We start from the raw sequence: 23921 nt of genomic DNA on the forward strand, positions 1-23921 counted from the left end.
TGCACAAATCAAGGCCATTACAGTTGACTAAGATGATTAAGCCACAGTGAATCCTCACCCATGTAAAGCCAGAAAAGAATGGTGAATACCTTTAGAGAAAGTCCCGATAGAATGTCTTACTCTAAGCAATTTTAATATATAACTTCTTGAAATATTTATTTTAAGGGCTGAATGCTAACTAGAAGACTCCCTTATTTTATAAATGCCTTTTTTTCTGTTTCTCCTCCAATTATTTTCTCACAGTCCTTGGAGATAGAGTTAAAGAGTAAACCTTCAAGATTTTAAGGCTCAGTACATTTGAAGGTTATGTCAGGAACATTAGACATCTTTATGTTTGGATTTCTTATTTATCAACTACAGGAAACTCTTATATTGTAAGAAACCATATTTTATATTATTTGTGTATACACACTATATTGTAGTGCCTTACAATAACTAGTGGCTTATCTGTGAACTAATGGGTGCTCAAAACATTCATCATTGTTGTATTTTAGTTATTTCAATGTCTGTTCATTCAAGAGGGAGAAATAAAAAAAAAAAATAAAACATAGCTCATTTCCTCGGTTCTTTTACTGAATTGAATTCTCCCTTGTAAGGATGATTGACATAGTTTAGTGCCTTTGCATTTTGACTGATTTGTCCTCTTTAGTCACAAAAAACGGATATTTAGTAAATAATTGACTTTCTAAATGAAAAACCACCCATCTTTTCTATCTAAAGCTTGCCCATCCTTCTAGGTCAATCCAAGTCCCTTTAAACTCCACAACGTCACCTATGAGAGCTCTATCCATATGGCCCTTCCTTCCTCTGGGCCTGTCCTTATCAACTCTATATACTAATACTAATCAAGGTATTCTTATATTCTTATTTAATGATTCTTATTAAGGAAGTTAAAAATACTGGCCACTAAGACTTCTGGATTTCAGTAACTCCTCTTAGATTGATAAGAAAGGTTGAGACATAGGACAAAACATTGTTCCTAAGATTAGAGAGATAGGCAAATACAGGAAGTCAAGCTTACCAGGAAACTTACAAGTGGAAATCACTGCAGGAACCAAGCCTGAGTTGAAAAAAAAATCTGAACTGTAATTAACAAATTGCTAGAGGCTCTGTGTGAGCAAGTCTGAGAGGTAAAAAATTCCAGAAGGACCTAGTCATGAGAGGCTCTCCTATTTTTGTGAGTTTTGCCTCCAGGAGCTTGACCAGATTCTTCTTAGAGTAAGTACTTGAGAAAAATTCCATCCAGCTTCCTGCAGGGAGAGGAGAAAACACAAGTTGAAATATACTAGAGCACGCTGTTCTTTTAACAAGGCCTGTCCTCAGGAGAAACTAGTTAACCAGAATGCAACCTGCTGGGATATGATCAAAGCCTAAATGACCTGAGAGAAGAGAAATACCCAACTCCAGCCAGCTCTAGCGTTCCACATGGGAGAAGGGAAATATTCAACTCTATCCAATTGTAGCCATCTTGTCCTATCTAAGAAAGAAGAAAAATATTGAGAAACACTTGAGAAATTTATAACCCAGAGGCCTGGGGTCACTAAAAGACCTAATCTTAAGACTATAGAACACTTTTCCTCCCCTTACACCTTACCATCACATTACTAAAGGTCTAGTTACAACAATTCCATATATCTGGTAAGTTATGTCCAGCTATCAAAAAAAAAAAAAAAAAAAAATTACCAAGCATACTAAAAGGCAAAAAACACAACTTGAAAAGACAGAACAAGCATCAGAAGCAAATATGCCAGGGATCTTGGAATTATCAGACCAGGATTTAAAACAAGTGTGGTTAATAGTTTAAAGGCCTTAATGGATACAGTAAACAGCATGCAAAAACACATGGACAATGTAAGCACACAGACAGAAATCCTAAGAAAGAACTAAAAATAAATTCCAGAGATCAAAAACACTATAGCACAAATAAAGAATGTCCTTAACAGGCTTATTAGTAGACTGAATACAGCTGAGAAAAGAATCGCTGCGCTTGAGGATATACCAATAGAAACCTCCAAAACAGAAAAGCAAAAATAAATAAATAAATAAATAAAGACTGAAAAAAACCAAACCAGAACCAAATATCCAAGGACTGTGGGACAACTGCAAAAATATCTAACGTATATGTAATAGAAATACCAAAAGGAACAGAAAAAGATAAAGGAAAGAAAAAGTATTTTAGACTAATAACTGAGAATTTCTCCAAACTAATTCAGAAACCAAGTCAAAAATTCAGGTAGCTCAGAGAATACCAAGCAGGATAAATGTCAAAATAAAAAATAAAAAAAGGAAACCCAATTAGCCAACCAACAAACAAAAATCAATTACACCTGGACATATTATTGCCAAATTATAAAAAATCAAAAGAAAGAAAAGTCCTGAAAGAAATTAGAGGGAGGAAATAAAAACAAACTATAGAGTACCAATAGAGTAACATCCTTCTTCTCAGAAACCTGGAAAGCAAAAAGGGAATAAAGTGAAATACTTAAAGTGTTGAGAGAAAGGAGCCACTAATCTGAATTCTGTAGCCTGTGAAATTATCCCTCAGAAGTGAAGAATAAATACTTTCTCAGAAACACAAAAACTGAGGAAATTTGTTGTCAGTAGACCTGCCTTGCAAGAAATGTTAAAAGAAGCTATTTAGAAAGAAGTAACATAATATAGGTCAGAAACCGAGATCTGCATAAAGGAAGAACAACGAAGAAAGAATAAGTGGAGATAAAGTAAAAACTTTCATTTTTCCTGTACTTAACTGATCTAACAGATAACAATTTGTCCAAAATAATAATAGCAACCATGTATTTAACTATGTATGCTTATGTAGACACCTTATTATATATAGGCTTAGGAGGGATAGGAGGGAGAAATAAGAATTATTTTGTTATTATAAGGTACCCACACTATCTGTGAAGTAGTATAGCGTTATTTGACAGTAAACTTAGATTAGTTGTGATTATATATTGCAAACACTACAGCAACCACTTCAAAAAGTACAAAAAAAGTATTACTGTTATGCTAAGAAAGGGGAGAAAGTGGAATAATATAAAATGTACAGTTTAAAACCACAAAAGGGGCCGGGTGTGGTGGCCCCCGCCTGTAATCTCAGCACTTTGGGAGGCCGAGGCGAGCGGATCACGCGATCAGAAGATCAAGACCATCCTGGCTAACACGGCGAAACCCCGTCTCTACTAAAAATATACAAAAAAATTAGCCGGGTGTGGTGGCAGGCGCCTGTAGTCCCAACTACTCGGGAGACTGAGACAGGAGAATGGCGTGAACCCAGGAGGCGGAGCTTGCAGTGAGCAGAGATTGTGCCACTGCACTCCAGCCTGGGCGACAGAGCAAGACTCCAAATCAAAAAAAAGAAAAAAGAAAGAAAACCACAAAATGAAAAAAGAGAGTAAAAGACAAAAATAGGAACAAACAGCAAGGTCAACAAATATAAAACAGTAATAATTATGGTCGATATTAATCCAACTATATCTTTAATCATTTTGAAAATCAGTAGTCTAAATATACCAGTTGAAAGACAGACATTGTTAGAGTAGATCAAAGACAAGACCCAACTGGATGTATTATACAAGAAATTTACTTTAGATATTAAGACACTGTTAGAAAAAAGTAAACAAATGAAGAACAATATATATGTAATGCTAATGTTAATCAAAAGAAAGCAGAACTAGCTAAGTTAATTTCAAACAGAGCAGACTTCAAAGGAAGGAAAGTTATCAGAGACAAAGAAGGATATTATGTTAACGACAAAGGGGCCAGTTCTCCAAGAAGACAACAATCTTTAATGTGTATGTGGCTAACAATAGTGTCAAAATGCATGAGGCAAAAACTGATAGAACTGCAAGGAGAGGCCAGGCACGGGGGCTCACACCTGTAATCCCAGCACTTTGGGAGGCCGAGTTGGGTGGATCATCTGAGGTCAGGAGTTCCAGACCAGCCTGGCCAACATGGTGAAACCCCGTCTCTACTAAAAATACAAAAATTAGGTGGGTATGGTGGCAGGCGCCTGTAATCCCAGATACTTGGGAGGCTGAGGCAGGAGAATCGCTTGAACCTGGGAGGCAGAGGTTACAGTGAGCTGAGATAGTGCCATTGCACTCCAGCCTGGGTGACAAGAGTGAAACTCTGTCTCAAAGAAACAAAAAACAAAACAACTGCAAGGAGAAATAGTTGACTCTCCTATCATAGCTGAACACTTCAAACCCCCCTTTATCGTAAGTGGACAGATTCAGCAGACAGAAAATCAGTTCGGCATAAGTGAATTCAGGAACACCATCATTCAACTGGTATAATTGACATCTACAGATTCCTTCATCAAACAACAGCAAAATATAGATTCTTCTCAAGCTCCAAGAAATATTTACCAAATAAACCACATTTGGGGTCAGAAAATACACCTTAACATTAAAAAAAAATAGAAATCATATAATGTCTGCTCTCAGACCACAAGGGAATCAAAGTCGAAATAAATAACAAAAAGATGACTGGAAAGTGCCAAAATATGTGGTGATTAAACTCACTTCTAAACAACACGAGTCAAATAAAAAACCCCAGTAGAAATTTTAAAATATTTTGAACTAAATGACAGTGAAAACACATCTTATCAAAATTTGTGGGATGTGAAACTAGTGCTTAGAGAGAAATTTATAGCATTGAATACATATATTAGAAAAGAACAAAGATCTTAAATCAATATATTTTCACCTCACAAAACTAGAAAAAGAAGAGTAAATTAAATCTAGCGTAAGGAGAGGAAAAGAAGTAAGAAGAAATCAATAAAACTGAAAATAGGAAATCAAGAGAAAATCAATAAAATGAAAAGCTGGTTTTTAAAAAAGATCAATAAAATTGATAAACCTCTAGCCAGGCTAACCAAGAAAAAAAGAGAGAGGACACAAATTACACATAATCAGAAATGAGATGGGGCATCACTGCAGATCCCATGAATATTAACAGGATAATAAAGGAATAGTATAAATAACTATATGCCCACAAATTTGACAACCTAGATGGCATGGGCCAATTTCCTGAAAGACACCATCTGCCAAAACTCAAGGAAAAATAGACTGTGTGAATGGTCCTACATCTATCAAAGAAATTGAATCAACAATTAAATAATCTTCAGAAAAAGACAGCACCAGTTACAGATGGGTTTGCTGGTGAATTATACCAAATATTTAAAGAAGAAAGTATACCAATTCTCTATAATCTCTTGTAGAAGATAGAAGTACAGGGAATACTTTGTAACTCATTTTATGATGCCAACATTACCCTACCAAACTAAAGGCATCAGAAGAAAAAGAAACTACACACCCATATCTCTCATAAACTCAGATGCAAAAATCTTCTACAAAATATTAGCAAATTGAATTCCATGTGTATAAGCAGAATTATACACCATTCTGAGTGGAGTTTATCCCATGTATGCAATGCTAAAATCTGGTCCAAAATTCAAAAATTAATTCATGTAATTCATCACATCAAGGAGCTAAAAAAATCACATGATCAAATCAATAAATACAGAAAAGGCATCTGACAAAATCCAATAACACATCATGATAAAAACACTCAGGATGCTAGGAGTGAAAGTAACTTTGTCAATCTGTTAAAGAGCATCTACAAAAATACTACAGCTAATGTCATACTTGATGAGAAACTCAAAGCTTTCCTACTATGATCAGAAACAATGCAAAAATGTCCCCTCTCACCACTTCTTTTAACAGTGTACTAGAAGTCCTAACTAATACAATAAGACAAAAAAGAATATAAAAGATATACAGATTTGGAAGGAAAAAATAAAGCTGTCTTTGGATGCATATTACATGCCTTGTCTTTGTAGAAAATACGAAATAATACTTTTTTTTTGAAAAAAACCTTCTGGGACTAACAAGCAACTATATTAATAGAAAGGTTGCAGGAAAGAAGGTTAATATAAAAAGTCAATCATTTCCCTATATACCATAAATAAACAAGGGGAATTTGAAATTGAAAACAAAATGCATCAAATTAGGTCCCTCAAAAATGAAATACTTACATATAAATGTAACAAAATATATATATATATATATATGTTCTATATGTAGAAAATGATAAAACTTGTCATGACAAAATATATCAAAGAATAACTAAATAAATGGAGATATTCCATGTTTATGGATAGGAACACTCAATTTTGTCAAGGTATCAGTTCTTCCCAATGTGCTCTATAGATTCAATGCAATGCAAGTAAAAATGCAAGCAAGTTATTTTGTGGATATCGACAAACTCATTCTAAAGTTATAAGAAGGCAAAAGACACACAACAGCCAACACAATACTAAGGGAGAAGTACAGACTGAGAGAACTGACACTACCTAACCTCAAGACTTAACCATAAAGCTACAGTAGTCAAGACAATGTGATATTGACGAATGAATAGACAAAAAGGTAATGGAACAGAATAGAGAGCCTAAAAAGAGATCCAAAAAATATAGTCTAGTAGCCTTTGACAATGGAGCAAAGGCAATACGATCTCTTCAACAAATCACTCTGTAATACAGATCTTACAGCCTTTATAAAAATTAACTCAAAGTAGATCATAGATCTAAATGTAAAATACAAAACCATAAAGCTTTTAGAAGATAACATAAGAGAAAACCTAGATGATCTTGGGTATGGTGATAACTTTTCAGATATGTTACCAAAGTCTTCATCCATGAAGGAAATAATTGAAAAGCTAGATTTCATTAAAATGAAAAACTTCTCCTCTGTGAAAGACAATGTCAGAAAAATGAGAAGATAAGCCACAGATTGGGAGAAAATATTTTCAAAAGACACATATAATAAGGGACTGTTATCCAAAATATACAGCAAACTCTTTAAAACTCAACAGAAGATGAAATAACAAACAACCAGTTTCAAAAATGAGCCAAAGACCTTCACAGACACCTCACCAGAGAAGACATACAAGTGGAAAATAACATGAAAAGATGCTCCATATCATATGTTATCAAGGAAATGCAAATTAATTGTAATATGGTATCCTGGAGTGCATTCTGGAACAGAAAAAGCACATTAGAACGTAGAGTATGGACTTTAGTTCATAATAATACCATATCATTATTGGCCCATTAGCTATAATAAGTGTACAAATTAACACAATAGGTTAATAGTAGGGGAAAGCTGGCATGGAGCTTATAAGAACTCTCTGTACTATCTTCTTAATTTCTCTGTAAGTCTCAAATTGTTCTAAAACAAAAATTTTATCTTTTTTAAAAAAGTAAAAATCATTTCAGACGTGAAGACTAAACCTAACAGGATATAAGAACAAACACAGACAAGGAATGGACTGTGAAATCATTTTTAAAAAATAAGATACCACCTCATACCTATGGGAGTGTCCAAAATCCAGAACATTGACAACACCAAGGGTTAGTGAGGATGCGGAACATCAGGAATTCTGATCCATTGCCGGTGGGAATACAAAATGGTACAGCCACTTTGGAAGACAGTTTGGCAACGTCTTACAAAACTTTAAAATCCTCTTACCGTACAATTAAGCAACCATGCTCTTCAATATTTACCTAAAGGAGTTGAAAACCTATTCTATACAGAAACCTGAACACAGATGTTAATAGCAGTTTTATTCATAATGGCCAAAACTTGGAAGCAACCAAGATGTCTTTCAGTAGGTAAATGGATAAATAAAATCTGGTATAGCCAGATAATGGAATATTATTCAGCACTAAAAGGAAATGAGCTATCAAGCCATGAAAAGGCACGGAGAATTCTTCAATGCATATTACTAAGTGAAAGAAGTCAATCTGAAAGGCTAGGTACTGTACAATTCCCATATGACATTCTGGAAAGATAAAACTGTAGAGACAATAGAAAGATCAGTGGTTGCCAGGGGTTGGGAGTGGCATGAGATGAATAGGCAGAGCACAGAGGGTTTTTAGGGTAATGAAAATAAAAATATCTTGTTCCGTTTTATAATGATGGATAACATGTCATTATACATTTGTCCAAACCCGTAGAATGTATAAACAGTCCTAATGTAAGCTATGGACTTTGGGTGATAATGATGTGTCAATATAGGTTCATCAACTGTAATAAATATATCACTCTGGTGAGAGATGTTGATAATAGGGGAGGGTTATTCCTGTGTGGAGCAGGAGGTATATGGAAAATCTCCATACCTTCTTCTGAAAGTTGCTGGGAACATAAAACTGCTCTTAAAAAATAAAAAGTCTCTTTCTAACAACAACAACAAAAAGCCACCGAGTTCACGTCTGACATCTCTATATATTCAGAGCTCTTCTTGCTCTCCCTTTTTCTAGTAACAGATCCTACCCCCATTCAACAGAGTGGGCATGTTACGCAAATTGGTCCAATCCAATTTTTTCCCTGGGAATAAGGTCAAACTCCTTCTGAACCACTTTATAATGAAATTGTAAGTCAGAGGCTTCCCCTAGCCAGATCACCCAACATACAGAGAAGCTGGTCTGGGTGAAAAAGCTGGCACCAAAAAAAGAGTGAAGACAAAAGATCTGGCAAGCACTGAAGGCTTCTATGTTCCTGAATCCAGTTGTTACTAAGGCAGGTTTTATCCCAATCATTTGCAGAGTTTGGTTATTTCAGCCAATAAGTTCCACTTTTTCATTTTTATTTTTTAGATTGACTTGGTCACTTGCAGGGTCTTAATGAATCCACAACAGGCTCCTTAAGGGAGTGTCTTAGTTTATTTTCTGTTGCTATAACAGAATACCACAGACTGGGTAATTTTTAAACAATAGAAATTTGTTTGGCTCACATTTCTGGAAGCTGGGAAGTCTAAGATCTCAGGGCCACATCTGGTGAGAGCCTCTTGCTGTGTCATAACGTAGCAGAAGGCATCACATGGTGAGAGAGAGGGCGAGAGTGCACAAAACAGAGAAACGGAGGCTGAACCTCATCCTTTTATTAGAAGCCCACTCTCGCATTAACTAACCCACTCCCTCCACAATGGAATAATCTATTCAAGAAGGGAGAACCCTCATAACCTGATCACCTCTTAAAGGCCCCACTTCCCTGTACTGTTATATCGGTGATTAAACTTCAGCATGAGTTTTAGAGGGCATCATTCAAACCATGGCATGAAGTGATGTTTTTATGAGTTTGGTTATATTGTTTTTACACACTACATTGTCCCTCTCACAGGGCCCTGCAAAGAATAGAAACTCAACAAATAGTTGTCAAAGTAATGACTTTTTAAATTTCCTTTTGAAATTCTGGAATAGTATGTAAGATGCTAATATTAATAAAATTATTACGTGTAGGAAATCATGAGCAAGTTCAGAGTCTCAAGAGATACTCCCACTTAAGTTGCCTGTTTTCCAAAAAATGCACATATTTAAACATGTTACGAACATATTCTTTTTCATTAACAGTCCATTGCCTCCATATAACATATCCTTTATACCTTGTCATAGTGAAAAGTGCTTGATATAAATGTATTCAAATTTATCACATATTAATGCACTGCCAATCATATAACAAATAATGTAGATGTGTGTGTTTATAGTACATGTGTGCATGTGTGTGTGTGTATGTCAGTTTAACCAACTTCTTGGAAGGTATATTAATTGCACTTAGAAAACCTGAGATGTAAATCTAACAAAGTAAAAGTTGGCTCCACAGTCTCTTAAACAGGCCCCTTTCTATGAATTCTGTGTGTAACTTGTTCATAAATATGGAAAATATCTGCAGATTTTCTTTTTATGTGTCTTGATTTCCTTGAAGACTCTGGCACACAGCATGAGATTAAAATAATCTGGCATTGCTGGCTCCTTTGCCCACAAATACCAAGGAATAAATATTAGAATGATGGATTCTCTTTCCCTTGTCAACCATGAATATGTTCCAGCCTGGGGCAAGTTCTAGGGAGAAATGTTAAAATAAACAAATAGAACCAAAGAGTAGCTTTATTCTTTTATTCAAAGTTTATTAAAATACAAGAACAAATTGTATAAGCACACATACCACTCAGCACCCATATGATAACACTCTTTCTACTGATAATCTCCAAAGCAGTTCATTTTCTGCAACTGAGAAGCACATATGAGTAGCATATGCACGCATGCATTCTCACCACATTTACCCAGGACTCTTAGCATCATGTCCCGAATATTCTCCTTGCTAGGGAGACAAAGATGGGGAGAGGCAAACTAATGTGACTACATCCAACCACTAACTGAGTCGATGACTCTTTCGTCAGTAGTTATCATCCGCACACTGGTCAACTCTGCACATCTCTGTCTCCCTCTTCGGGTGCCCGATTACTTGGGCTAGTGAGTCTGGTGACAACGTGATGCAAAACTAAACAAAACTGGCCAACATTCCCTACCCAATATCATTTCATTGCTTTGGTTATAAAGTACTGGATACTTATTTCTTTACATCCCCCAATCCTAACACACATAAAAACCACACTGACCAGTGACATGGGCCTGGAGAAGTCTTGAGAGAATTTTCTTTATTTCCCATCCCCTTCTGTGGGTTTCTTTCATTCATGTGTTTACCTGTTTGCTTTTTCAGGGGAGGGGGAGAAAGGGAGGGTTTGAGCCAAAATAGTGACTTCATTAAACATCTGCTGGGTCTTCGAAGTCTCAGTAAATATTGAATAAACTCCCTGGAGCTCTGCTGTTGCTGCCTAAGACGGGCAGTCAGCCCTGACTTGCATGAGCAGTCTTGTTTGGATATCTGCACATGTTTGCCTTCTATTGGTTCAGACTCACCTTGGAACAGAGCTAGGTCTGTTAAATCTGAGACCTTGCTTCTGGTGCTATACACATAGGGCATTAGGAAGTGGCCTGATGTTTTGCTCATCCTAAAGTCACTCAATGACTTGCAGCAGCCTTCAGCCTTCCTTCAGTTGTGAGAAGTTTGTTTTCAAATCTTCCCAGATTTGTAGACCAAGCCCTCAGGGCCTTGCTCTTCCCAGTGAGCAACTTTCTAGCTCTCCCACCCTAGATCCTCTCTTTTCTTAGAGAGCCTCAGGACATGACCAAGATTGTGCCAATTGCAAAGCAGACATTGGTACTCAAGCCCCATTCTGGAAGTATATATGAAGAGTGGGTTTGGATTCTATTTTTAGAGTGAAGGAGGAAGTTGGAATCTAACTATATATACTTTAACTCTGATTTTTGGCAATACCATTAAGGGGGGAAAAAAAGGCTCCTAAAATTAAAAGCCTTACTGTCAGTCTCCACTGCTGAGACACATGACATTGGGGATGTTCTGAAAAGCTCTAAATGCTAGTAAAGGTTTTCATTAATCCTTCAGTGGGACAGAAGTCAGTGTCTACATTTTTCCTTTTTCAATGGTCATATGACTCTAATTAAACTTATTTTCCAAACCATCAGTCAGAGGTCGGGTGGAACAAATGTCCAGATTCATCCATCCCCTTATGATTGACATAAAGGGACATCCTGTAAATTAGTCAATCCCTCTTGCTTTGCACATAGCCCACAGGGCATGCTGAGAACACCTTATAATCCACCTTTGACTTTTCCCAAAGGCATACATATTGTCTCTAACCTGCCCTCTAGAATTTTATGCAGCAAGGCAGCACCAACATGTGACCTCACCATATTTCATAATTTTTATTTCAGAGCCCAAATAGTAAAATACACTCAGGCAAAATGAAAGACAATAGGCTATTCTTCCCACCTTGATGAGAGAATAAGCACTTCCTGGTTAATGGGAGAAAAAATGAACTAAACAGACCCCTGGGAAGTTGATATTACCAAAAATCAAGGAGACATTCTACAAATGAGGTGAAGACACAGGACCAGAGACCCAATGTGAAAAAAGAAAGTCATGTAAGTTAAGTGGCTGTCACTTAGCTATACAAAGCAGGAACAGTTACTAATCTGCCTCTAAGGAGGTCAGTTACATTTTAATAGCTGTATGAAACACTTCTACATTACTATGCAGGCATCTCCATTCATGCCCGTTCAAGAAAATCATTGTTGATCCCACTAGTATTTTCACTAAGCAATAAATAAAGTCAGTTTTTGATAGTTCCAAGACATAAGTCTTTCAAACAATAAGTGTTTGAGTAAACCCAGATGCTATGATAATATCTAAAATTTCTTGGAAACTATTTCAATAATAGACAAGCTAATGCAGCTTAAAAGGCCTAACTGATATCTCCATGTAAACACAGTCTATGGGAGAAACATGATTAGGGAATAAGAAAGAGAACTCAGACTTTTATATATGATATAAATATATCATAGATTTATACTATGATATATAAATAGATATACTTTTCCCTGTGAGACTAAGAACTACAATTCTTCAAAGGAACATACCTTATAAAACACATGATAGGTAGGTGAGTATTGGCAAACTAATAATTTCTCAGCATATCAGCTAAAGCATTGATTTTCCTCTACCTCAAAATAATGAGTTCTTGTTAATTTCGTAAAAGAATACATCACAAGAAATCATAAAAATTCATGTTGTGATAAATAGGTTACATAATTACAGACTTAACCCTGATAACACCAAGGCATTCTACATAGTGTAGGATTCCTGAGCTTTGTCCATTCATTTTCTCCATTGGCCCTTCCACAGCCTTTCTTCCAGAAAATTCTTACATGTTCTATTGAACATCTTCCTCCCTGGTAGCCTATGTCTTTCCATGTTTCCTTCCTCTGCTTCATTTCTCCATTGGGCTATCCTCAGGGAGAATTGTCTGCACACACATAAATGACCTCCTTCTTTAAAAATATAGCACAACTGGGTGATTTTTCCATCATCCTTTTCCCCAGTTGACTAGCACTGCCTCAGCCAAATCTCATCCCCCCACCGGCTTATCTGACATACTGTTACATTATCGTACATATAGAACAAAGGGGAAGCTTAAGGACAACAGTGTGAATGTGCTGCAACCGGGTTCTTTATGTTCCTGCTTTAGCGTCCCATGTAAATCTCAACACCATTTTGAGGTTAAAAATCAATGGGGGCCGAGATAAGCCTTGAATGTAGAGGTTAACAACTGAGGAATCGGAAATGATTATTCTCAGTATGATTTTCCAGCAGCTCATTAGATAACATCACATTTTTGAAATTTGTTTTGTTTCTTTGTGGGTGGTTTCTATAGAATTTAAAACATTAGAAAGCTGATGTTGCCATGAAAAATCAGTCACAATGGAGCTTTAATATTTACACAATATACCAGCTAGTGACGTGACTGATATGTTGCTCCCATTTAAAATATAAAATAAAATACTTTTGGTTCTTGCACACGTAGTTCTCATGCTTTTCTCATTTCAGACAACTAGTTTAAGAATGTATTTTCTACTTTAGTTTTTGTCTATCCATTTTATTTTTTTATTCAGTTATTAATGGAATGGACAAGAGATCCTTTGACTGTACCATCAAATACAATCATACACTATGATTTCACAATAGTCTCACATTTACAAAAGGAATTATGATACGAAATTGGTTGGTCTATTCTTTTGGGGGCTATAATCTTATATATTACTTATGGGTAAAACTATAGTGTCTGTTTTAAAAATCATATGCTATAGGGACTTTAGATACTGAGGGAGTAAACCTCAGCTAATGGGACCAAACGAAGATCCAAGTCCAAATTCAAATGTCAATGGAAATTCCATGATACCGGGGGTTGCCTTATAACAAAGCCTCCAAAATGGTTGATCGGAATTCTCTCTAACTTCCTCTTCTTCTATTTTGCAATGGAAGTAAGCTTGTTTGTTTGCACCTATTCTTCATTATAGCTCACCTACTGTGGGAGGAAATCAAGGCTGTGCTGAATGGCCATGGTACCTACCTCCCATAGCAGCTGAGAATATATATATATTTGTATGTATGTACGTATGTATACTTTTTTTAGCGCAGCATTCAGAGAGAACACTGCTATAGAGACTGAGATTAGGAATGACTTGGGCCACATAGTAATTGTAAGAATGGAGAGGAAAACACCAGCACCACCAGACCCACTGGTTTTCCTTTAATAGGTATCATGGGGGTATAATTAACCCACTGAAAATATACATACCACATACATGGTTCAAAAGTAATTATTTCCAAAAGAAACCCCTCACAATTACAAATATTTAAGTATTTCTTTTCTTTCCATCTCCCCTTTCTCCTCTCTAGGAGCATATGACAAATATATTGTTTTTATATGTGTATTCTCTATGCCACTTTTAGTTGAGCTCCTTCTTCTTTTTCTGGCCTTGTGTATGTTTCTATGTTTCTGTGGTTAACAGATGAGTCCCATTCTCTACAGCTTAAGGTTAGAAACTGTGAATTTTCCAAATCTTTCTGCCTCCTCCTCCCCAGCTTGTCAATTTCATTTCTTTTTTTAGCACTCTCTCCACCTGCCTAGAAATTAACCCTCAGATTACAGATGATCACTCTAACCTCCTAGATTGAGGGATCATTCTTGGTATCTAAAATATACCAATAAATTCTGGGATATGAAGACTGAGAGCACTACATGGCTAGAAACTGGAACATCAGAAATGACTTTAACATAAGGTCTAACCTTAACACCAACGTCTAATCACAACACCAATGTCTAACCACATGGCCTGGTTTCAAGGACTTGTAATATTTGGGAATTTTCCAACTGGGCTCCATCCATGCCAAATAGAGCCAAGGCAATACCCTTTATCTTAACGTAGACAGTAGCTTCCCTAATGTAGTAATTATTCAGGTAAGTCTTTTCTTCTGGTCTCAAAGCATGCATCAGCTGTATCAGTTCCTTCTCAATGCAGAATGAACACACGCTGAATCAGGGTTTCTTCCTCTCCGTCTTGGGATCTTTTCACATAGGGCTTTTGACCAAGAGAGGTGATACGGCTACTTCTTAGCCAAATGCCATTTGAGTAGTGAAAGAAGTATGGAGCTGTTAGAGATTCATGTTCTTCCGATAAACTCCTGTCTTTCAGTAAGCCAATAGGGCTCTGTTGAAATAGGGATTCAGTTCTTAATGTCCTTGCCTTTATATAACTTTTTAAAACAATAAGCTCTCTTATAATCATACCTTTAACCAGCTAATCTAGTTTTCTTTCATCTCTTGCTGAAATTCTTCTCCAGCCAATGCCGGACTTCTTGAAGGTTGTAGGAGAAGGGGCCTTTTCCTCCCAGATAAGCGATTTTCTGTCTCTGCACAATGCACACACGTTCAAAGGCGACCCCGTAAGCTATGTTGGCGTTGTTGTCCATGCAGTCAGCCACAACTCGGCACTGGGGCGGCAAGGAGAAACGCTCCAGAAGCTGCTGGGCCGCTGCACATCGATCTTCCTGGTTCTGGTGCTTCTTCACCTCAAAAGACAAAGAGGAGTCCCCAGGTATCGCCCAGCCGTCTGATGGATGAGCCTCATCAATGTAGACCAGCAGGAAGTCGGCCACTGAGGAGAACTCTTCCACCAGTTTGCGGAAGGCTGGCAGCTGGCTCGTGAAAGGAGGTCAAGTGGCTGAACCAAAGTTGACCACTAGTGGGCGCTCAGGGCTAGCAAAGTCAAGGAGGTGGCATGCGGCTCCCTCAGCTATCTTCTCCTGGGTAACGTGGCCACTGTTGTCACCTCCTTCTGCACTGGAGACATGCACCACACTGGAATTGGGGGCATCCTCACCCAATTTCACCTGAGGGTAAAAAAAAAAAAAAAAAGAAGGTGAGAACATCACATTAAACACATTGCCACTTCAATTCACATTAAATAGTTACAATTGGCTCTAACAGAGTGTGGTATTTCCTTCAGAGCATGTGGTAAACATGTATCGATTTGAGTAAAGAGGCTTCATGGCAGGTAATGTAAAGAATGGCCCAAAAGAGAATAAAAGTCTTTTTTATTCTGTATAGTCACTGAAGGTAATTATTTTCATCACTGAAGGCACTGGAGTTAACTCTTTTTATAATTAAGCCAAGGCTGATATCCTTTACTATCTTTATTTTGCTGTCAATTCTTAACATGCATTCTATAACAAATGATTAATTGACTTCATTTTAAAAGTTAGAAGCAAATGGTCTACTTTAAGACAAATTATCAGGGTCCTGGGACATGGTGCCTCCTTCTGAATTCTGAAACACCAGGCAGGACCTCTATTTTCTTGCATGATACCAAGTCATTTAATCTCAACCAATGGCCAATGATACCAGTGGGCTCTATTCTTGGCCAGACCTAGAAAACCTGAGGTCTACGATTTATAAGAAGGGTTACTTCCACTGAACCTCTTTAGTGATTCAGTCTTCCCACCCGTAACATGGAAATAATAATGCCTGTCTTCCACGTATGGCAACTGGAGGGCAACAAGAGAAAAAGAGCTCTTTGTGCACTGTAATTATATGGGTGTGTGTTGCCCTTATCAGATGCTACTCCACCATGTGAAATAAAACATCGTCATTCTTGGGCAATTTTGTGTTTAAAATATATATATATATCCCGAGCAAAGCTTTGAACTCTCCTCAACATGGCATCCCTCCTGGAGGCTTCTACTGCCACTGCTTACAAGGTAGTTCTTACCACTCCAAACTTATAATTTCCATTAAAAAAAAAAAAAGACAAAAAGAAACAAAAATGGTTACTCCACAGTTCTATACTAATTTCTCATTTTCCATGTGTGCTTGTTTCCCTCTCTTTATATAGGCAGTCACACTAAACAGTACTTTTCTACCCTACAATTTGTTAACAAGCTCCTCTGAATTATAAAATATTGGGGCAGAAGAGGTAGAGATAAAAATTGTTTCATGTGCTCCCTTTGCACATGGTTTAAATAGTTGAAAACAGAGTGAAGGAAAGTTTGCAGCCTTTGAATCTATAAAGTGATAATATAAAGCAGGCAACAGTAAAAGAGCCAATTACTTCAGTTTGAATTAATACAGTTGGATCTTCCTTGGAATGGTTTAATCAAAGCCAATAACATTAGGGACAATTTACGACAGGACAATTGATTTTTATATACTATCCTTAATATTACAATATACTTCCAACTGGATCGACTTATTTCCCTCATATACATCTAGCCACACATAATGCTACTGTTCATTGAAGTCACTTAGAAGTGAATTGTTAAAGATGTAACAATCCAAACTGATATAACACACTCAAGGGCTTTTAGTCAGAAGCTTCTATCTAAGGTGAATGCATAACTCTTTTTAACTGTAGAGAAAGAATTAAAGTTCTTTCTCTCCCTTCTAAAAAATCCTAGCAGGGCAGGTTTGAAATAAGCATTATTAGTGTTCTAAGAGAAATCTTACGGTAATAATCTTCCTTCTTAGAAAGGAAGCTGCTGGTGTGATTTAAGTAAGTCCATTTTGCTTTTTAGTCACCGCCACAGAGAAAATTATTTTACTTATACTAACTTCCTTGGTTAATTTGCAAGTGACACTAGATGGAGAAATCTAATAAGCACATTTTGCTGGATTCTTTCATATGAACTACACTAGTCTTTAAGGCGTGAAAATATACATCAAATTTAAAGATATACATGTTGAAGGTTTTATAAACCTTTTCATCCTTGGGTTCTTTTTGTACTTCCTTTTTTATAGATCTAGGTAGTGGGTAGCAGCCTCTTCTCTTTAGATCTTTCCCATTTGAAATAATAGTAATGATTCTAGAAGGGATGTTTTAACAATATCACGTGTACTGTGTACCTCAACATACTGTGATAAGAAGACCTAAATGCATTCAGATTAGTCTGTTATAGTGACTTCCTGTTAAGTAAGCAACCTGTACACTTGTAGGTTCTTGATAGGTAAAAACATGCATCTGCATTTTGGAATCATTTTTGAAACCTATGAACAATTTTGTGGCCTTGATAAATGGGCCTCTAACCCCCTGACTCATCCAAGCAGACCTGTTGATCCTTTCATTATGTCTGATTATTCAACTGAATAATCTAATCTGATGCTTTTGTCACAGGAGGCTCTCTTGTTACCTGCAGTAAATTTTCTTGGGAAGTTAATGCACCCTCTCCTTCTTAGAGACAATGTATATAGTTCAGCTGCAGAATTCTTTCCAAAACACAGACTAATTTGCCTTGGGAAATTTAGAGTAAGTACAACACTGTCACTCTAAAATAAAAAATTAGGAAAGTTACCAAATTCATAATGCTCTTATGTGGGGGATTTAGCATTTTGTTAGGATTAGCGTTAGACTGGGAAGTATTTATTTTATTGAATGAATGCTAGTTGTTATAATCCTAGGTCAGTGAAGAATTTTACACATAATCATCACCCTGATCTGCAATGAACATAATCATATTTGGGTGATGGATAAGCTCACTGAGGCAGATAAATTTAGAAATATGAATCCTGGAGCTGTCTCGTAGAGTACTACCACAATCACCACTCAGTGTCATTGATCCATCCTTGATTGTCGCATCTGGTCAGTGCACAAAACAAATGTGGCCTATTCTTTTTATTTTTTTGAGCAGCCAGGGTCCCTTACTGAATATTACAATGTCATAAATGGATATTCTTATTCATGAAGGTGCCTAGACAAGAGAAAATGCATAGATAAAATTAATATTATTAATAAAACTAAGAAGGAAAAACACACACCCACCATCCATAAATCCAAATGTGAGTAGACCAGTAGTCTGCTTTTATAAGCTTCATATACTAGTCATAAAATGTGTCCATCTTTGCTAAAAGCTGATGGAGGACAATTTAGCTAAAATAAAGAAAAAAACACTTTTTTTAGATATGGAAGTTTCCTTTAAACTAAAAGAAAATATTCTAAAAGGATATTACTGTTCCTTCTCATCTCCCCATTTGGTCACCATAAAAATTAAATTCCTAACAGACCAGAGTTTCAAATGGAGAACTTCTTGGTTTGCTGGGTTATGCGCCCTGCTGAGACAGGCTGGGAGAATCACCATTGTCTTCGATGATGGAAGATTCTTTGCTCTCCCCAGGAGCAAAGCATTCCTTGACACAGAGCCAAAATGATGAAGAAAATAAAGTCGGTCCCATAATAAAATTTAGGCTGCAGGAAAGAAGCTCAACAAAAACAAGTTATCCCTTGGTACTCCCAAACTTTGTTTTAATTTCCCACAGTGGCACAGAAAGTCTGGCCACAAGTTACCTATCATCTTAATTTCTCCTTCTTAGAGGGTTTGTGTTTGGTTTTTGTCCTTAATGAGACATATTTGCCAAAGAGGCATTCAAAAGGCATTTTTTACTCTTGCGGAAGAGTAATTAGGTCGGTACCTCTTTCCCTGCCAGCATTAGCTGCTCTAAAGAGAACCCTGCCCAGTATTTAATGCCCAAACACAAGAAGCATCATTTCCACTAATTGGTCTTGAAGTTCCGATGTTCCCAAAGGGTCCCTTTATTTTTCAAGGATCAGAAAGGACATACGTAAAATGTGATATTGTCATCGCTGACTTTTATCTCTCTCATCTGCACTATTACAGTGGTCCTTTCTTACGATTTTGCCAGCAACATCAACACAACACCAACAAAGGAGGTAAATAAAGGATTTGCCTTTTTACAACAGAAGACATCTCTGGACCAAGTTCGAATGTTGCCGTGGACATCTTTATAAGTATGAACATGAACATAAACATAGAGCATATATAAAAATTCGATTCCCTTGATGATGTTCGGTGTTCAGTGCATGGGGAAAAAGGAAATGCTGCTTTAGCATGAGGACTGTGAAATGCAGGGCAAGGGAGAGAAAAGAACCATTCATCAAGTAGAAGCAGAAAATACAGCATATACTACTAACCTTGTTTTTTGTTTTGGAGTTTTATTTCTTTTTCTTTTCCACAGCCTGAGAAAGGCTTGTGGACAATATATCACATAATCTCATAATAGAAAGTAAAGCAAATTATAAAAATGAAGGGTGGGTGTGTGGCAGCAGAATTTTCACACATACTTCTTGCTATCCAAAGCCCTGAAAATGGCTTTATTAACTATCAGGAAGTTTCAAATTCTTTGACATAATGACCAGGCTACATCAATGTCCTTAGAAACATGGCCAAACTATCATTAAGCAGAGATTTAACCATTTATATTCAGATTGGCCAAATAAATCAGAGTTGAAGAATAGGCTACGTACTCCTTCCTCTGAGCTCAATTCCCTTTTAGCTATTCTCTTTTTAATTTGTACCTTGAAAATGTAGCTCTAAGCTCTATCATTCCCCAATGTTTTATCCAAGTGATGGACAAGCTCTGGCTGTGGCCTGCTTTGTGTTCTTTGGGGACTGTTTCTCTCTTAAAAGGGCCATTTTCCATTGTGGAAACTAGTGTCAAAGGCTTGAGGTGAATGAAGAGGAGGAGGAGAATGTTAAAGAGACCCTTTCAAAACCAAAATTATATGTTCAAATGAATATGTTTTCTGTACCTCTGCGATATTAACCGTGCAGAAGCTAAACTGCCTGTCAGCATCTATACTGTGTGTTTACTTTTACACTTCATTTAGGTAAGAGCCAGGCTCCCAGACAGAGCAGTTTGCTTATTGGTTGCATGATTTTAGTCTCTGTGCACCAACACAAGGATATACTGTTCAGATGCAATGACACTGACAGAAGAAACTTAAATAACAAACACCTTTTATTCACCTCAGGGTCTCTCACCAGTGTCTATAGACTTTCCTTTCAATCAAAATTGTACACAGAATCCATCTCTTACTAAACTCACATTATCTTTAAAGGCTTCTCCGTACAGTTAATTCAAATCCTTTTCAACCTTTTAAGAAAGCGTTTATTTAAAAAATGAAAAGAAAAGAAAAATTTATTTTGTTCTTTCTTTATTTCTGTGTTGCCCCTTGTGGAGGCAAAGCACAGGGATAATACTTTTACTCCACTTTCTATACATATCTTTCCAGGCATCTGACATGCAGCAACAAGGAGAATTAACGGCAAATCACATGTCTAGTTGTATCACATGGGCACACACCCCTCTCATCCTGGAAAACTTCACTTCTAGGGATGGGCAGCCTTGAAATAATGCAAGTCAGGATTATGAAATAGTGTGATGCCATCTCAAACAGAACCTCCTACAATGTCTCTAGAAATGACTACACCCAAAGACAGTGGCACAGATGACAACAGCATTCAGAGAAGTGATTCAACCTGGTTGAGAGGTTCTGAGTGACCCTCAAATGCTACCAGAGAAACCACTACCCTTGCCATACTTGAAGACAGAAAGAGACCATCATTCAGTTCCAGCTGTGTTCATAATGTTTCCATTTACCACACACCCACTCCACTCTTGTCTTTGGACATGTGGGTCCTGAGGTTGCTTCTATACATGGTAGTTATTACATAAATCATCAAAAGCAAACGTAATAACATCAGTCGTGAACTTGGTCACTAATCAAATCAGTAGGCAGAGACAAAGAAATACAGAAGAGGAATATACAAACCATATGCAAAAAGAAAAAACAAATCACTCATCCTTCCCAATTTCCTGGAATAGGAATAACCACATATTGCAACACAATGGAACACTATACATTAGTGAAAAATACAATAAACTTTATTAAAGAGGTATTTGTTTGCTTTTCCATTTTATGTTCAATAAGCTGCTTAATGGGAGAAACAACCTCACTTAATATTTGTGGGTAACATTACAGCCCCCATTGTTTATGTAAGAGATGACTTTTTTCATGTTTTTCTTAATGAAACATGACATTTATATAAGAAATCTATGTATATAAGTAAAATTCTTCCAATAAGTGTTTTGTTTTATTTTGTTTTACTTTATAGACAAAAGGCAATTGTCCTCCCAAAAAGTAAGAGTTTAATATACTGAGATCAACCACTGATATTTCCATGGTGTCTGCTAACACATATAAAATAGGATGTTGAACAGGGAACTTCCTAGTTAATGGCTGATATACTTGTGCACTCCTCCACCTGCCTCCAAATTGCCTTCCCCTAAAACAAACCATGAAAACTTCCCATTCAATGTATACTTTTGTGAAAATGAAATGATGAATTCAATATCTACTTCTCTAGGTCTCCCATCCTCTCTGACATGCACAATATAAATGAGTTTTTACTGTTAGAACTTTGAGCACCAATTCATATTCTCATAAAAGAATTTCCATCTACTAAAAAGAGCTCTTGCTATTCACATTTTTAACAACAATAAACACAAACTCTCTTTAGGTTACTATCAGTAATACAGACATGTATTGTGGTAACATTTTCCTAGTTCACAACAGATATTTTCTTCTTGAACATCTGATTTTCAGAAGAACAATCCTGTCCTGAATTCTTTGTAATTTTACAAGTTACTTCTTCTCTTTTCCTGCTGCATGGTTTTATTTTTCTAGTGTTTATTTATGGAGGACGCATTCCCTTGTGCCTCTACTATTTCAAGTTCCCCGTCTCTGGTTCTAAGGTGCTGCCTGCCTAAAGCACACCACTTCACTGAACACCTGGCTTCTATATTCCTCTAAAATACAGATGTACAGTTCCTTTTTCTGGCATCTTGGGCAAGGTCCCACTACACTTTTAGGGAAACCAAGATTGTCTATTTTGATAACTACTTTTGCCAAAATAGTTCATTCTTCTCAAGCCAGGTTGAGGGGGTGGAGGGGAACTTTAGAAGTCATATGGGCATAGCAGGTAGCGGAAAACTGACAAAAGACCAGAGCCAAAATCTTCCTCTGTGCCCCTGAAGATCTTAGTTGAAAATGCTCTACCAACATCTCTAACCAGCAAAAAGCCTGGAACACAGTATTTTGCATTTAGAAACTAAGATCACCACCTCTGATTTTGAGAGAGCAGCCCCTGGACACTACCTGACCAGGTAAGGGAGACCACTGCTCTGATGCTCCTAACAGCTCTGAGATTTAATGAAGCATAGACCCATCATCTCTTTCTAGGGCAACATCTTTTATTTTTGAGAAACAAAGTAAAGGAGGCTCCCCTTGCAAATTCCGGATTTCTGACAGCTAGTGTTCAGATTTTTCTTTTGCAAGTTGGTATCTAGTAACTCAGGACTCACTGCCTGAAAATCGCTTCCAAAGGGTTCCAATTTGAATCAATGTAGAGAAGGTGGTACACAGCTGCTTGCTTTCATTAACTCTTACCTCGACCAGAAACCAAGCAGCTATGATGCCCAATCACACTTTCTGTGACCATTTTCTTATTTTGTCAACTGTCTGAGAGTTTTGAGTAGCATTTCTCATTTCTTGCTTTTCAGTACCCACCCCTTGAGCATACTTCCTCAGTGTACCTCACATAGCCTCGCATCAAGCAAAAAATCAAAATTCCAGTTTATGGCAAGAGCAGAATAAATGCAGCAGTCTCCTCTTCCCGATCATTTTCTGACTTTTCCCAAGTGATTGTACCAGCACAAATGCCTTCTACTCCCAAATCACAGCAAGATATTAATAACCCTTAGTAGAAAGACTCCTCATTAGGTCACACAGAGTTATTATGGCTTAATAGCTGTCACCCTCCCAAACTAACCTGTGCAACAGGTGTGGAAAGTAAACTCAGAGGCTCACTTGGCAGCCCCACAAATAGGGCTTCACAGCTCTCACCCCAGTGCTCCCAATGGCCTCTGGTCCCAGCATGTGAGCCCCTGCCCCTGTAGACCTAAGGAGAAGCCCTTCTCAGCTCAGCTCACCTGTTTGTAGGCATCGAGGAGGAAGCTCTTCCAGACGCAGCGCAGTCCCTCTGAGGTCAGCATGCGCCGCCACTCTCCGCGAGTGGACTTGGAGCGGCTCAACAGCAGCACCACGTGCTTGAGCAGAATGACCGAGTCATAGAGCGCCAGGAAGAGGCAGTTGGAGAAAAAAACTGGCAGAATTTGCAGTGTGATCAGCAAGTCTACGCTGAGGATGCCCATCTTCTCTGCCTCCTGAGTCAGTTCCCTTGTGCGCTCTGGTTCCCCTTCACCCTCTTATTTAAAAGGGGGGTGGTGATAAAGGGGTGGGGAGGTAA

General features: G+C 37.3%; 1 protein-coding gene across 2 annotated transcripts in view; it reads right to left on the bottom strand.

Moving 5' to 3' along the window:
• Nucleotides 1–14756: 14756 nt before the first annotated feature.
• DIO2 (iodothyronine deiodinase 2) overlaps nucleotides 14757–23921 on the bottom strand; it is a 14475-nt gene continuing 5310 nt past the window's right edge. The window contains exons 2-4 of one of the 2 annotated variants that reach the window (XM_017873834.1): nucleotides 23605–23879; nucleotides 18578–18685; nucleotides 14757–15656 (exon numbers count right to left, since the gene is read on the bottom strand). In XM_017873834.1, coding sequence (XP_017729323.1) covers nucleotides 15057–15656; nucleotides 18578–18685; nucleotides 23605–23826 — 930 coding nt within the window. In that variant the 5' untranslated portion in view covers nucleotides 23827–23879 and the 3' untranslated portion in view covers nucleotides 14757–15056. The remainder of the gene's footprint in view (nucleotides 15657–18577; nucleotides 18686–23604; nucleotides 23880–23921) is intronic. The other variant, XM_017873835.1, reaches the window with a different exon arrangement.

The sequence above is a fragment of the Rhinopithecus bieti genome, unplaced genomic scaffold (assembly GCF_001698545.2).
Source record: "Rhinopithecus bieti isolate Rb0 unplaced genomic scaffold, ASM169854v2 scaffold_6782, whole genome shotgun sequence".
NCBI lineage: Eukaryota > Metazoa > Chordata > Mammalia > Primates > Cercopithecidae > Rhinopithecus > Rhinopithecus bieti.